Here is a 16,179-nt window from a genome sequence, read left to right on the forward strand (position 1 = left end):
ATTTCGAGCGACCCAATTTTCACGCCAACTGACGCGCGTCGGACGAGAGAAAAGAGATGATGGCGTGCGTGTGTGTGTGTGTGCGCACAGGTTATTGTTATGCGAGTTTATTCTTTACACACTTTCACTAACAGCGATCTGTTTGCTCCCCCATCTCTCTTTCGGTCTCTCGCTTTCTTTCTCCCTGTCTGACTCTGTTTATCTCCAACTTTCTCTCTCTCATTCGCTTTCTCTCCACTCTCTGCCTCCTCCTCTCTCTTTATCTCCATCTCTTCCTATATTTCTCGGTCTCGCGCGCGCTGCTTCTCCCTCTCTCTTCCCACTCCCTCTCTCTCTCTCTTCTCTCTCCTGCGCTCTCTCTTTCTCTCTCGCACACACTCTCTCTTTCCTTCTTTCTCTCTCTCGCTCTCTCGCTCTCTCTCTCTCTCTCACACACACACACGCGCGCGCATATAGACACGCGGTATTGTGCGTGTGGCGGCACACTAGGGCAGTTATTGTGTCCGGAGCGAGCGTACCAGAAACCCAGCAGCGGGAGAACAACAAGAAGAAAAAACACACCGCACTCAAGGGCGCCTTGCCTCCTCTCTCCTCGCTCACGGAACTGTCCTAGAAGCGCTGCTCTTCACTGGGTCACTACTAAACGATGAAAGAAGGCAAAGAAGAAGACGGAAACACCGGCGATTTTTTTTGGCGAGCAACAAGTGAAAGCTACGAGGTTCAAAGTAGAGCTACTGGGTCAGCGTCGTCGGTGGGGCCGACCGAACATCGCACGCTAGCAGACAATGTTTGAGTTGAAGAGCGTCACGCGACGTTGCCATGGTTTCGGCGTATATATGCCCGTGTGCGCTGCCCGTTGCGATCAAATTCGGTGTTGCCACGGGGCCCACTCCATCCCCCGCCGCCGGCCGCTATTACTACTGTCAGAAAGCGAAAGCGGAAATCGATCTCTCTCACCGAAGCTTTGCTGATATTTTGACACGCGCTCGCTCTCGCTTTCGTTCGCAGGTGTTACCTTACTAGGTGAGTATATTACCAGGGAGAACTCCGCTGTAAAACTAGGATGTGAGGAATACGTTAGAAGAAGAGTGAGAAGTTATTAGGAAGCAACGAAATCGAAAATTGTTCCAACTAGCCATCGAAAGTGAAATTTTACTTATGCTTATGCTAACTTATGCTATAGCTAAGTTTATTACTTGTGCTATCAGCTATCAACACACATGCGCTATATATATATATTACAGAAATATTGGGAGTTACTCACCTGACATCTCTTCTAGCTGTTGTAACGGGAGACAGAGGGTGAGATGTGGATGCAGATGCGGATGCGAACCAACATGCTGATTGTTGTCGTTGTCGTGGCAACGCTGACGTCGATGAGCGACTGCGCGCCGGCATCTGACAGACGGCAGGATGCGGAGGCCGACGAACGCATCAGCTTCGCCGTGGTAAGTCACGTGATGTATCATTGGCTTCTTTTTCTGGAATGCTAATTCGATTTGGCAGCTTGAGAAACTGAGATACAATTGTGATATGTTCAGGGGCGTCATAATATAGCCTATATATTTATAGCGTCTATATTAGGACTCTCCTGACATGATCAGATTGCACGCATTTAACTGCTTCCTCTGTTTAAACATTGAGCGTACATATTTTACTCAGCACGTAATGTACCGCTTATGTATATAATAATCATGTACGTATTATAATATCAGGCTTGAATAAAATAAAATTTGTTTTTATTCACTCCTGATAATATGTGTACATGGATAAAGAATGCACTCATGAAACGTTAAACAGCTCTTTCAATATTTTGTTGACTGGAATCCGCTGATTTCCTTATTATACGAAAACAAATCTTATATCTAATCCGTAATATCAAAATATTTAGTACCTTATTAAATTGGTATAATAGCCAAAATTAGGATTCAAGGTATGGCGAGGAAATTAATTTAGGAATTATCGCGAGAGCCACCGTGCGGCACATGGCAGAACTAACGCTTGTTTTACAGCAATATCTGCAGCAGTACGGCTATCTCAGCAAAGTACAGAACGTGTTTACTGAGGATGAGTTTTCCAATGCGCTCGAGTGAGTATCGTATTGTACAAATTTCATTATTATTACCTTATTTTCTTTTGCTTCAACTAATGTTCCTCCTTCTTCTTCTCCTCTTCCTCTTCTCTCCCCTCTCTATTTTCCATCGCCTCTTCCTCTCGGCCTCTCCTCATGCCTCATTCATTCCTTGCTCTGCTTCTCCTCCTTTGTCCTGCTTCTCCTCCTTGTCCTGCTTCTCCTCCTTGTCCTGCTTCTCCTCCTTGTCCTGCTTCTCCTCCTTGTCCTGCTTCTCCTCCTTGTCCTGCTTCTCCTCCTTGTCCTGCTTCTCCTCCTTTGTCCTGCTTCTCCTCCTTGTCCTGCTTCTCCTCCTTGTCCTGCTTCTCCTCCTTGTCCTGCTTCTCCTCCTCCGCCTGCTTCTCCTCCTTGTCCTGCTTCTCCTCCTTGTCTGCTTCTCTCCTTGTCCTGCTTCTCCTCCTTGTCCTGCTTCTTCTTCTCTTCTCCTTGTCTCCTGCTTCTCCTTCTCTTGCCTGCTTCTCCTCCTTGCCTGCTTTCCTCTCTCCTTGTCCTCTTGCTCCTCCTCCCTTGTCCTGCTTCCTCCCCTTGTCTCTGCTTCTTCCTTCTCTTGCGCTGGCTTCCCTCCTGTCCCGCGTCTTCTCTTCCTGTCCCTCCTTTCATCCTCCTCTCTCCAGTTCCCCTCTCTATCATCTCTGCCGTCCCCCTGTCTGCTTCTTCTCCTCTGCTTCCCTTCTTTGCTCCTTCTCCTCCCCTTCCCTTCTTTTCTCCTTCTTCTCTATCTCTCTCTCGTCCTCTTCTTCTTCTTCGTCTACTACTTTCTCTTGTTCCTATAGGAAATGAGTCATAAACAAATAATTCAAGTGTTGAAAATCAAATAAAAATATATACATTTATTTACCTATTCGTTTATTTATATTGTCAGCTTGCTTTCCTGTAAGGATGTTCTCTGCGCGGGCATGCATCCGTTGCTTGGCTTCCTTTCCGACAGGCTCTTCAACCAGAACAGTGGCGTTGCTTCACTACGCGGACCCGGGCAATCACTGCTCGATGACGTCACCTTCTCGAAGATGAAGGAGCCTCGATGTGGTGTCGCCGACATTCAGAGAGACGAGTTTCAAAATCCGCAGTTAGCGCTTAACGGCGTGGCGGAAATAGGTACAGAGATAACTCGCGGTCCCATCTACTTTAATATACTATACTACTATATTAAAATAAGTAAATATAAATATAAATACAATACAATACAATATACACTGCAAAATTATATTATAAAACTAATATACTACTTTAATTGCTAATAAATGAAGAGTATGCAGATGACAAGCGACGGCGCGTGTGTGCGCGTGTCCGTGCGTGCGTATTGCGAAAAGGGGCCCGTTTTCGGAAACTAAACTAGTCTTAACATTAACTTTCATACCCTATAATATTTCATACCCCGTCTCATAGACTGTCGGCAGAAACATCGTAAAATTTTTAATACGCGGAATATAGAGGTCCGGTCTACGAGAAAAAGCTAAAGCTAAGACTAATGCTAGCACTACTTTTGTTTCGGTGCTAACACCTCCAATGTTTAATTCATCTATAATTAACATAATTTATTGTCACAGTGAACCTGCGAGATCGCTGGTTTAAATGCGAGGTCACGTGGAGAGTTCTCGCGGGGGACAACCGAAGGTCAGACGATGAACTGAGGTATGAAGTATTGTCCGACATAAAGCACTGATATATAGTCGTACAATTGTAATTAAGATAAACTGCACTATAGCTATTGTCTAACTACCTCAATATGTTAAATCAACATCTTATATATCAGGAGATACATATTAGGAGATATATATTAGGAGATACATATTAGGAGATATATATTAGGAGATACATATAGGAGATAGATATTAAGAGTACACATTTTGCCTGGGGGAAAGCCACCTGCGTGGTGTGTTCTGGGAAGGTGACCGCCATTGACCATGTCTTGTATATAATTTTTTCTGGAGGGAGGGGGGCAACTGCCCCCTTGCCCCCACTAGCTACGGCCCTATATATATGTATATATATATATATTCAGGATGATGATGGACAGAGCGCTAGAGATGTGGGAGACAGCAGCAAACAGCGGTCGCGGTAACGACGTACTAAGGTAACACGTAATAGCAATGTTACTTCAGCTATTATTCCCTATCATTGCATAATAATTAGTATAGTAATATAGTATATATAGTGTTGGTATAGTATAGTCATCGTAGTGATCGATTATCGTAATTGATTGCTCATTTTAGCTTCTGTTATCTATATGATTTTTGTTCCTGTTATGGGCTTTCGATAAGTTGCTCTCATTAAATTCAGTGTAGAATTCGTGAATAGTAGGCGCGCGAACCAGGATCTGCAACGCTATAACAGCGTAGTACGCCGTGTCGGTGCCATGCTGCAATAAGTGATTCAGTCACTCGTAGTCATACAACAATCTCAGGAGCGTCGTAATATAGACTGTATTACAACACTCCTGTCTAATCTATGACACTCCTGTCTAATCTATGACACTCCTGTCTAATCTATTACTCCTGTCTAACTATGACACACGCGTCCTAATCTATGAGCACACCCTGATATTTATGACACTCGCTGTTAATCTATACCACTCCTGTCTACTCTATGACACTCCTGTCTAATCATGACACCCTGTCTAATCATGACACTCTGTCTAATCTATGCCACTAGCCTTCTAATCTATGACACTCCTGTCTAATCTACTGACACTCCTGTCTACTCTATTTCACTCATGTCTAATCTATGACACTCGTGTCTACTCTCATGACACTCCTGTCTAATCTATGACACTGCCTGTCTATCTATCCTCCTGTCTAATTACTATGACGCCCCTGGTCTTACATCTATGAACACCTGTCTAATCTAGACCCTCCTGTCCTATCTATAACACTCCTGCCTAATCTACGACACTCCTGTCTAATCTATGATACTCCTGTCTAATCTATGACACACGCTTTCTAATCTATGACACTCTCCTGCTAAATCTATGCACCCTGCTAATTATGACACGCCTGTCTAATCTATAACACTCCTGCTAATCTAGAACTCCTGTCTAATCCTATGCATCTCCTGTCTAATCTATGAACTCCTGTCTAATTATGACACTCTGTCTAATCTATGAGCACTCCTGCTAATCTAGCGACACTCTGTGTAATCTCATGACCCTGCCTCGTATAATCTATGAACTCCTGTCTAATTATGACCTCCTGTCAATGCATATACTTCTGTCATTTATGAACTCCTGTCTAATTATGACCCTCCTGTCTATTATGACACTCGCCTGTCAATCTATTGACACTGCCTGTCTAATCTATGACACTCTGTCAATCTATGATACTTCTGTTAATATATGAACACTCCTGTCTAATCTATGACCTCCTGGTCTAATCTATGACACTCGCTGTCTAATCTATGACCTCCTGTCCTAATCTATGCACTCCTGTCTAATCTATGACACTCCTGTCTAATCTATGACACTCCTGTCTAATCTATGACACTCCTGTCTAATCTATGACACTCCTGTCTAATCTATGACACTCCTGTCTAATCTATGACACTCCTGTCTAATCTATGACACTCCTGTCTAATCTATGACACTCCTGTCTAATCTATGACACTCCTGTCTAATCTATGACACTCCTGTCTAATCTATGACACTGCGCTGTATACTCTATGACCTCCTGTATAATCTATTACCTCCTGTCTAACTCTATGACACTTTGTCTAATCTACCTGCCTGGCTAATCTACTATGACACCCTGTCTAATCTATGACCCTCTGTCTAATCTATGACACTCCTGTCTAATCTATGACACTCCTGTCTAATCTATGACACTCCTGTCTATATTAGGACATTCCTGATAACCTCACAATTACCACCCGATTTAATATTGTCATTTAATACTCACGTAATTTCTGTCTCACAGACTGAGAGCCGCTAGGGATGACGAAGAGACTGCCGACATCAACCTCGGCTTTTTCCGTCGTTACCATGGCGACCCGGTGCCGTTCGATGGTAGTGGAGGAACGTACGCGCATGCCTTCTTCCCAGTCTCCGGCGGGAACCTGCGGGTATACGCAGTTTTAAAATTCGCAAAAAACGTTCTGCAGATACAATAAACAGAGACCGCGTAACTTTATGCTTAGATAGGGTAGCGTTAAAGACTGTCCGTTGAATACGGAGGCATTGAGTGTTTAGCTGAAATATATAATCGAATATAATAAAATCATGAATATACATCGAAGTGTATCATCGAAACGTTAAGGAATAAGTGTTTAAAGGAATTGTTTCATGAATAACTGCACGATTGAGAACGGTATAGTAACCACTGCACGAGTGTTCTAAGACATGTTACCCTTACTGTAGCCACTTGCTGTTACGTAAGCATAATAATGCGTAAACTAATAAGTGTTATAGTGGTCGGAAACAACCGAGAACGGGTCAGGAAGACTGTTTGAAATCCTTGCTTTATGCATCTAGGCATCACGAACATTCATGTCGCTGTCGTTTTTCTGTGCCAACTATTTTTTCGTGAAAACGCTACATGCAGGGTCGAATACACTTCGACAGAGACGAGGATTGGAACGTCAATGGATTTCCCGGTCGAGTCATGAACTACACTATGCTTCATGAACTGGGACACACGCTCGGTCTCTACCATTCCTCCACCAGGTAACGAGCGCCCTCTACCATTCGCCCAATAGGTAACGAGCGCCCTCTACCATTCGCCCAACAGATAATGCGGAAAATCATAGTTTCGCAATAACAGGTCCAATGAACAAAGAAACCAAAGAAAGCGACACTTCTATAAGTTAATAAAAATCTTCGCAATTTCTCTGAGACGGTTCTCACCGGATGATGAAAATCGTCCCAATTTCTCGGTGACAGCATTGGATGATGTGTGACTGTTAAATTAATTAAGTGAGATTAATGATTGACTGTGTTGTCTGTCGCTCAGGAACAGTGTCATGTATGCATTCCTGACTGGATCAGCAAGGTTCAAGGAAGGACTGCAAGATGACGACATGCGGCGTATCAACATGTTATACGGTATACTATTACATGTTATGTTGTACTTACATAGTGAATCCATATATACAGCGTGACGCTACAAACGTCTGACGTTACAATAGCGCGTAAAGAGAATGACTTTGTGACAACAGTTATGTTGGTTCGAATTTAGTGTAATGTGGCTCCCCGTGCGGTGTGTCTAATAAGAAAGGGTAAACATGCACTCCTCCTATTCGATTTAGCGCTGCTATACTTAGCGTTGTATTTAGCGTTACTTTGAATTTAAAAACACAAATTAGTTAAACGCATATTAAAAGTTAATGTTTATAAGTTCTCTCGCTGGTATACTATTTGCACAATTTCGAATAACGGATCATCCAAAACTCCGTACTTTTAGGCTCCTACTTAATTATATTATTATTATTATTATTATCATTATTAATGATTCTTATTAATATTAATAGATGTCTATACACTTATATACATAACATCTCAGCTCGAAACGCGTGCCCGCCAAGAGAGCAGACGACATCCGCTCCCGTTGCCAGGACAACCAGCAGCATCACGGACACAACGGACGGCTACGTGTTCAACAAGCCTCGCCTCACGACGCAGACGACCCGAAGAACAACTCGCCCGCCATTCCGACCGAACGTATTCGGACCGAGATTTCCCACCAGGAGGCGCAACTTTAATCGCGACGACGACGACGACAGACCAGACGCGTTCACGGAGCCGCCATTTTTCAGGCGGAGATTCCCACCAAGCAGAACTCCTCCCTCTCTTCCTCCTCGCCGACGAAGGCCGCCGCCAAGGCGGGAGCAGAACACAAACAACAACAACAACAACAACAACAACGACGACGACGACTCAGACAACAATGACGCAAACGATGACGTGAACGATGACGTAATCGATGACGCAGACGACAATTTTGACGTCGAAGTACCAAACGCCAGGTTGCCAAAGGAGAGCGTTCCCACACGCAGACCTGCGCCACGGATTCCTACATCCCCGCGACGTCGCATCACCCCCGTACGAAGTCTGGAACCCACGGATGATAATGCACCGGGTGCAACCCTGCCCAAACCCCGCTCCACCCTATCAAACACGGACGTCGACCAACGACCAACGTTCTATAAGATACATTGCTACACGGGGCACTGCGTGAAAAAATTCTACCGTGGTTAGTGATGCTTGCGGTGAAGTTTAAAACGATGTGTGATGGTTTTAATACAAAGGATTGTATACCGTGTTTTATGCAGCGTATCAATATCGCTTTTTTCGCTTACAATATTGCTTGCTTTTTTTCTTAATAATGGTTAACTCGTTAATTGTTTTTAATATATTGCTTTATGTACGACCAGTTACATTTATTATCATGAATAAATGAATATATTGTTAATTCAAGGTAAGCTGTTGTTATCTATGCTTTATCGGAGAATATAATACTACTGATACTACTGATAATGAAATCAATTAGAAAATTATTATTAAAAGTATATATTCAATCTTTTTTTCATCTTGTATACCATAGATTTATTTAATAAATGCTCTCTCGTATAAAAAATTTCCAACTGAGATATGATTAACATAGGTCTTGCTGAAAAAACATAAATCGTCTAAGGCAAGTTTGCTGTATTGTGCCAAAACCCTTAACTAGTCACCAGAGCCACGCCAAAGTAACGTACTGGTCTGCAGTCCGTCAGATTTGACACAAAACAACATTTTCATCAACGTGTTACCCTTAGGGCTTATACATGGAATTCATGTAATCGCACTGCCCACAAATTATAATCATTTACGATTGCTGTTATAAAATATACTGGATACAAAAGCTGAATAACCATTTAGTAACTCTGTTACTGATATAGAAAATGTTCACACTACACGGCACAACCGACCCCCAAAACTGTAATGATTGTCATGTATAACATTGGTGAGCAGCAGAAGAATTTGACTATAGATAATCTTTATACTGCCTTACAAAGCTTTTCAATGAGGATTATTAGGCCATCTTAGACAGTGATTCTCTGCAAATACAATGTGTGTAAAAACGTGCATTATATAATCTCCTTTGGCGTTATGAGTAAAAATACAATTCTATGAGTATAAAAATTTCATCTTGGAACTCTACCATTCTCATCCCTCGTGCATTTCTCTTCATCCATCCCCCATAGTGCATTTTATTCCGTTAGCGAACATAGATGGCGCCACGTGTGTGCATTACAGCTCCTCAGTCTTCTGTCTTTTTGTCCCACCGCTGCTTCCATCGGCTGGTTCAGAGTCACGCTTGCCTGTTTCTGGTGAGAATGAAATAATTGAGCATATCCAGTAACACAGTTAACGATGATGCCGATTAGAGACAGTAAAAACAAGAGCTTTTCAGTTCATCTCAATTAAACAGACGAGTCAGCTATGACTGCCATCGTCTCTTGCCTGGGTGAAACGAAGGAAGAGCCAAGAGCATAGCAAGTTCACCACTAGAAGACACAACGAATATGCATTCCCTGAGAAGCACAACCCTCTCTCCTAACGATTCGACGAGCATAAAACCTCAACGTACATTAAACTTAACGACAGGTCCCATATCTGTATCGCCGCGGCGGTGAAAATCCCTTGTCGTAACTGTCCGTACGAGAACGGACTACGAACCCTCTACTGACTACCCGGAGGCTCGCTCTCCGTCCGAGAGCGACTCCGTACGTAATGCCCCGAAGCTAGCTCGCACACTTACGCGGCTCTTCGAAGAGTTGCACGAAGGTGGCCATCGCTCGTTTCCTCCGCCCCTTGTCGCGTATCACCCAGCGCGAAAGATCTTCGAATACGTCGTCCCGCTCGCTTGCAAACCTCGTCTCCGCTGCGTTGTAGAATTGCACTTCAGGAAAACAATAAGCAGTCGATGAAACGAGATGATGGATAGAGAGCGCAGTCATAATAGTAATCCTTAAGAACTATCTGCTTCAATTTTTTCGACTTCCAGGTCAAGACAATCTTAAGCTATAAGAAATACCCAAGCACTATATAAATCCTTCAATTATTGGTATTCCAGATCACGACAATCTTGAGGAATAAGCAAAACCCTGTCACTGAACGATGCACGTCATAAAACAAGCTCACCGGTTTTACTGATTGCATCGTCTAACGATGTTGGCTGCCAGCCAATCAGATTCTTTGCCTTGCTGATGTCAACGGGGCCCCTTGTGACGGACGGAAACAAATGAACGCAGGAAGGAACGAGCTCGTACGAAGCGTCGCCATCTTTCACTCCTAGATGGCGCTGAATTCGCTGCAGGAAATTCATGAGCGACGTGTCCTCGTCAAAACCGAGGTTGATCGCCTGGTTGTGAACCTAAGAGAGAACACCAGAACACACGCATGAACACACGCATGAACACGGCGTCAAGGAAGGTAATGAGCAGAGGATCACGCAAGATATACATTCACCCAAAACATTTTCAATCAGAAACACAAGATACACATTCACCCAAAACATTTTCACTCAGAAACACTAAGTTGCACATTCACCGAAAACGTTTTCAATCAGAAACACAAGATATAGATTCACCCAAAACATTTTCAATCAGAAACGCAAGATACACATTCACCCAAAACATTTTCAATCAGAAACACAAGATATACATTCACCCAAAACATTTTCAATCAGAAATGCAAGATACACATTCACCCAAAACATTTTCGATCACAACTTCACTGCTTCCCCACGCATTGCTACAAGGACGACGATGCAGCCACGATAAGTTCAAGGCCGACCACGCCACCCCGATCGTTCCCCGCACTCGCGTCACGCTCGACCCGTTCTCTACCTTCTTCCCCGCCTGCCACGAGTCGATGACTGCACGTGCGACATCCTCGGAGAACACTAGACTCATCGGCTGACCGGCGATATCCGACGGCAGTGTGATGGGGGTCTCCAGGAACTGCTGATACTTGATCCACATCTGATAGGGCCAGAAGCGACCTGTGTTGTCCCTCGGACCTGACCGTGGCGGAAAAATACACGCGGATAATCTCGATGCATAAAGTAGAACTGTGATGATAAGTAGTTTATAAATATAGTTTATATTAACTAGTATTATAGTTGATGGCATATTAGTAGAAGTGTCATAATATAGATATTATTAAGATAATATAATAGATAGATAATACAGATATATATATTATATAGTATATAGATTATTATTATAGTATATATATATTATATAGTATATTATATAGTATATAGATATATTATATAGATATTTATAGTATATTTGGTATATTTATAGATTATATAGTATATAGATATATTATATAGATATTATATCAGGATAGATATCCTGATATTAGTATAGCAGCTAATGTGCAAGCATACATCACTGTTAATTAAGTGTTCGCCTCATCTCAGAATTTTCATCCACATTATCTGCATATCTATCTCCTAATTTTATCTAAAGTGGATACGACATTAGTTTTCTGTTAATATCACACTATTTTCGAATACATTTCTACCAGCCTAACACAATTTATTCGTGCCCTGAACGATTAACAATTGATGAGAAAAACTCACCTATGACGTCTGGCAGTCGCAGGACAACGTAAGGGAATCCACCGTACTTATTCACCTGTGCTGCCAGTTCCTGCGAAAAAAACAACAATGGACAAGTGTTTCTAAAAATGTTCTGTAAATATGAGCTTAAACATTGTGTTTGTTCTGTGTGAGGTATGATGGTGGCCTTGGCTGTGCAGACCACCAGCAACTGTTGCAAACACAATCGATGCTTTGTTACAGACTTTTTACTGCAGGTGACCTCCTATTTTATTACAATTATATATTAGCACAATTTGAGGTACACGATTGATGTTATTGAACCATGGTTGCCTAGTAAATTGCTAGAATATAGTTTATATCATGCAGTTATATAAAAAGTACAGGTAGTTTCACCTTTGTGTTACAATAGTCACAATCAAACAACACTGGCACAACTGGCCACTTTGGCACAATTTGGCCCATTGAAAACTATCTCCCCAGGACTCTTCCAAATTATCGGTACCACTTTGATCAGGTATTGAAAACTATTTCCCATGACTCTTCCAAGGTATATGTTACACTAATCAGGTATTGCAGGGCTTACCTCTTCACCTTGGAATTTCTCATGACCGTAGCTATCTGCCTCATTCAATCTGCGCCGTTCTTCTGCCGCCTCCGGTCGTATTGCATCCGTTTCCACGCTGAGTCCGTCGTGTGTTTTATCTATGGACACCTCGTACACCGAGTCCGTGCTCATGTAGACATAAAGACCTGTTAAATGTAATCGACGTACGATTTCGATAAGGACCGACTGTATTAGCAGGGTAGCAGCAGTAACCATGTAGTAGGTACGTCTATGAGTGACTGGAGCAGAGCAGAGAAAAGTCATTGATCACAGTGCAATTAAACCATCCACATCACTCATCTATGATAATATAAGAATATATTCCACATAAATATATATATATGATCTATGACACTATATGTAGTCTCAGGTTAAGACCCCTACGTCAACTGTGTGAGTTTCTCACAGCTTGAAAACTATAAATACTGTATGTAGTCTGAGGTTAAAATTTAAGACCCCCTACATTAACTTTGTGAGTTTCTCACAGCTTGAAAACTATAAATACTATATGTAGTCTCAGGTTAAGACCCCCTACATTAACTTTGTGAGTTTCTCACAGCTTGAAAACTATAAATACTGTATGTAGTCTCAGGTTAAGACCCCCTACATCAACTGTGTGAGTTTCTCACAGCTTGAAAACTACAAACGCTATATTATGTATGTAGTCTCAAGTTAAGACCCCCTACACGTATGAAGTACTCTCACTCACCAACGCGTCCCTTCAACAACTGTGTGGCGCTACGAATAAACGACGGACGGTAGCCGCTGAAGTCGACCACCAAGTCGAACAAGACGTTCTCGTGTTTCCGCATAGCGGCGCAATCGACCAGCGATTGTCTGTCGCAGCGTACGTGCGTCACGTACGGTTTAACGATCTCGGACGTGTCCCAGTACCAGTTCCCGCGATTGACGATGAAGATATTGGCGTCCGGCGCATATCGCCGCAGCGCAGTGACGGTGGCGCTTCCCATCAGACCGTTGCCGCCAAACACAAGAACGTTCTGTGGCGGCTTCGCGGCGTCCGCGGACGATGCTGCCTTCTGGCTCATGAGTAAGAGCGCGAAGAGGAGGAGTCTCAGGTATTCCACGGAACACGGTCGATCCTGACGACGTACCTTTAAGAAGTATTCGTTTAATACATATAATATCAGGAGTGTATAATAATACATTCTAATAATAATAATAATAGATCTATTATTATTCACTCCAAATCACACGAAGCACAGTAAGTGAATTTATCATATAGCACTGCAGCCTCACCCGCTCGCAGTTTGATGCAAATATGTATTCCAACACAGTGGGTGAGCGCTACTCTATTAAGCTACATATTTGTATCTACCGTACTATACACAACCTAGTAGTGTAGTAGATGAGTACCTAAAACGTGGCAGTCCAACGTGAACAGGAAAGTACAAGTAAACCTGTGGCAGTGGTTACGCGACATTGACACTGAATGTTTACACACACGTCACATATACGCGTGACGCTGAGAGGGTCTATGTCCCCCAGGGTACTGCCGGAACGTACCCTGGGTACGGTCCGGTATACCGGAACGTACCCTGGGATACTATCAATACGAAGTGGGCTAGTGCGGGCAGCCGGAGAACGGTCCTTCTCGATTCCTAAATGCCCGCGCAGTTTTTCAATTTTCAGGTGATTTCATCAGTAAACAGTGTAGCTACGTGATCTGCAAAGTATTCTCCCATTTGTTCAGAAAATGTCAGCAACATTTGTCGTTAGAGCTGGATTATTCGCAACCTAGCCCAACTTCTCTCCGGGTCGCTAGCCTTTCGGATCACCCTGAGCGAACGAACTCGTGCAATCGACACTTAGATAAATACCGACGGCTGACCGGGGCCACACGAGAGCCTCGAATTTCCTAAATGCCCGGCAGTTTTTAATTTCGGTGATTTCTCATAAACGAGTGGGTTACGGGTTAGGGGGAGTAGGGCTTCTCACTGGCTTGCACGGGCATATGATATAAGCCACAGTCAGATATCGTTTTAACTATGCCCAGACCGTACCTCGCCTACTCCACTAACGACTCTAGGGAGTCCCCTACGCCTATCTAACCTAACCATATCAGATAGTTACGCAGGGTAGGCGTTCGCGATATATATCGAACCGTAGCGCCAGGGATTACCACTCGATAGGCGATACGTACCTGGAGGCGGGGATTCATAGACTTATAATGATGAATACTAGGGACAGTGTTGAACGAACCAGGTTAGATACCAATTTTATATGTAAACCCAAACCCCGTATCCCTTGTGGATTTGGGTTACATTATTGTATCTAATACGTACCGATATACTTATCACTTACGGACTCAACAAAACGCGACTGCATGGATAACTTCAACCTTACCACTTTAAAGCACTGACCCCATCATTCGCTGGTCCTTCTGTTAATAAATCGAACGTGACACTAGTAAACTGATCAGCTACTGACAGAGAAGAACTAATGAATGAAGAGTATTTCTACGTGGCACGCATAGAATGGTAGCTCAGCGCATCTAACGAGCTCAAAGTGCAGAGGCGTAGAGAGGCCGCAAGTATGCAGCGTGAGACCAATAACTGTGTAAGAGGTTTTCTCCTATTTCTTCTTTATAGGATTCTACCTGACTAGAATTTTCGTGTAAATCTCTGCTAGAAGTCACCTGCTCTCGCAAGTTTAAATTGTCATAAATTTGTGCAATATAATTCACCTTGTCCATGACACCTTGTACACATAGGTACTACATGGTACCTTGTAAGACAACCTTGTCATTGTACATCCAACGCGTCAGTGGACACCGCCAAGTAATGAGAACATAAATAACATAAACATTATATCTCTTCTAGGCTGATTATTGCGCACCGCGCGAGGCAACCGATATACAGGCCTGCACTACGGAGTGGAAGAACCTACCTAAAATATCATAGCTGTGTGAGAGAGAGAGAAGAGAGAGAGAGGAGAGACGAGAGAGAGAGAGAGAGAGAGATAGAGAGAGAGAGAGTTGTGTAGAGACGATAGAAAAACAACTGAAGCTGAGAGAAGGACAGAGAGGGCAAGAAATGACAGGATTTGGGTAAGTAGGAGTTTTGCACGCTACACCGGCTAGGGCGTTCTCCTAATTATAGAACGTTCAGGCGCTACCTGAGAAAGAATTCTATTACGAATAGATCTAATGCTGAGATTACGCCCGCTTGATCAATTAAATAAAATATTTACTCACAAAAATAACTCTGTGATGAGATATTCGCGCAACGCTAACCGCGAACGTAGCCTAGATCTGTGCTGACTGGTATATGCAGAGTGTCAACCTTACATACAAGATTTCTCTATTTCTTAAAAGAGGTCTATTGATGCATTTTATTATTTTAAATCTATGCTAGAATACCATCCTCTCCATTTTAAATGCATATCCTTCGCAAATATTATTATTCTCTGGAGATAGATGCGGCATGCACGAGCAACCATCTCAGGCGTAGGCAGTACGGGGCTGAATGAACCCGTCATAATAAATTGTAGCTGGTAGAGAGAGAGAGAGAGAGAGAGAGAGAGAGGAGAGAAGGAGATGACGAGAGCAAGAGACGAGGTTGTGAAGACGGCACTGGAGAAGACGGCCGTCGCCCAGGACAGATGGGGAGAGCGGCAAAAACAATGAGCTGAAGAGGACAGGACAAGGGAACGCAGGGAATGCAGATTGGGGGTGAAGTAGGCGTTGTTACACGTACAGGCTATAGGGCGCTGTCCTCAATTATAACACAGGTCTACTGATAAGAATTTATTACTATAAATCTATGGCTGAGATACCACTGACCTATTAAATGCATATTCATCTCACAATACAACTTCTCTGTGAGATATTGCGCATGCGTTAGCACCCTACGTAGCCAGATCTCGGTACTAACTGC

General features: G+C 43.2%; 2 protein-coding genes across 4 annotated transcripts; one reads left to right on the plus strand and one right to left on the minus strand.

Annotated features, from left to right (window-relative positions):
* The first annotated feature begins 1,307 nt into the window (after positions 1-1,307).
* LOC106814076 (stromelysin-3-like) lies at positions 1,308-8,315 on the plus strand. The gene is made up of 8 exons (XM_014818349.1): positions 1,308-1,448; positions 2,013-2,089; positions 2,994-3,226; positions 3,679-3,763; positions 6,040-6,184; positions 6,664-6,785; positions 7,072-7,163; positions 8,050-8,315. The coding sequence occupies exons 1-8, from the start codon at positions 1,308-1,310 to the stop codon at positions 8,313-8,315; spliced, it is 1,161 nt and encodes a 386-aa protein (XP_014673835.1).
* Positions 8,316-8,635: 320 nt separating this feature from the next.
* On the minus strand, positions 8,636-14,771 carry LOC106814077. Of its 3 annotated transcripts, none has more exons than XM_014818351.1 (8): positions 14,606-14,771; positions 12,990-13,395; positions 12,260-12,426; positions 11,695-11,764; positions 10,952-11,124; positions 10,245-10,476; positions 9,862-10,002; positions 8,636-9,427 (listed from the first exon to the last, which is right to left on the minus strand). In XM_014818351.1, exons 1-8 carry the CDS (start codon positions 14,627-14,629, stop codon positions 9,351-9,353), a joined length of 1,290 nt encoding a protein of 429 aa, XP_014673837.1. In that variant the 5' UTR covers positions 14,630-14,771; the 3' UTR covers positions 8,636-9,350. The 3 variants fall into 3 exon arrangements, with proteins under 3 accessions (XP_014673837.1, XP_014673838.1, XP_014673839.1); XM_014818352.1 differs by having other exon boundaries at positions 14,648-14,770; XM_014818353.1 differs by having other exon boundaries at positions 14,665-14,767.
* Between the last annotated feature and the right edge of the window lie 1,408 nt (positions 14,772-16,179).

The sequence above is a fragment of the Priapulus caudatus genome, unplaced genomic scaffold (genome assembly GCF_000485595.1).
Source record: "Priapulus caudatus unplaced genomic scaffold, Priapulus_caudatus-5.0.1 Scaffold868, whole genome shotgun sequence".
Lineage (NCBI taxonomy): Eukaryota > Metazoa > Priapulida > Priapulimorpha > Priapulimorphida > Priapulidae > Priapulus > Priapulus caudatus.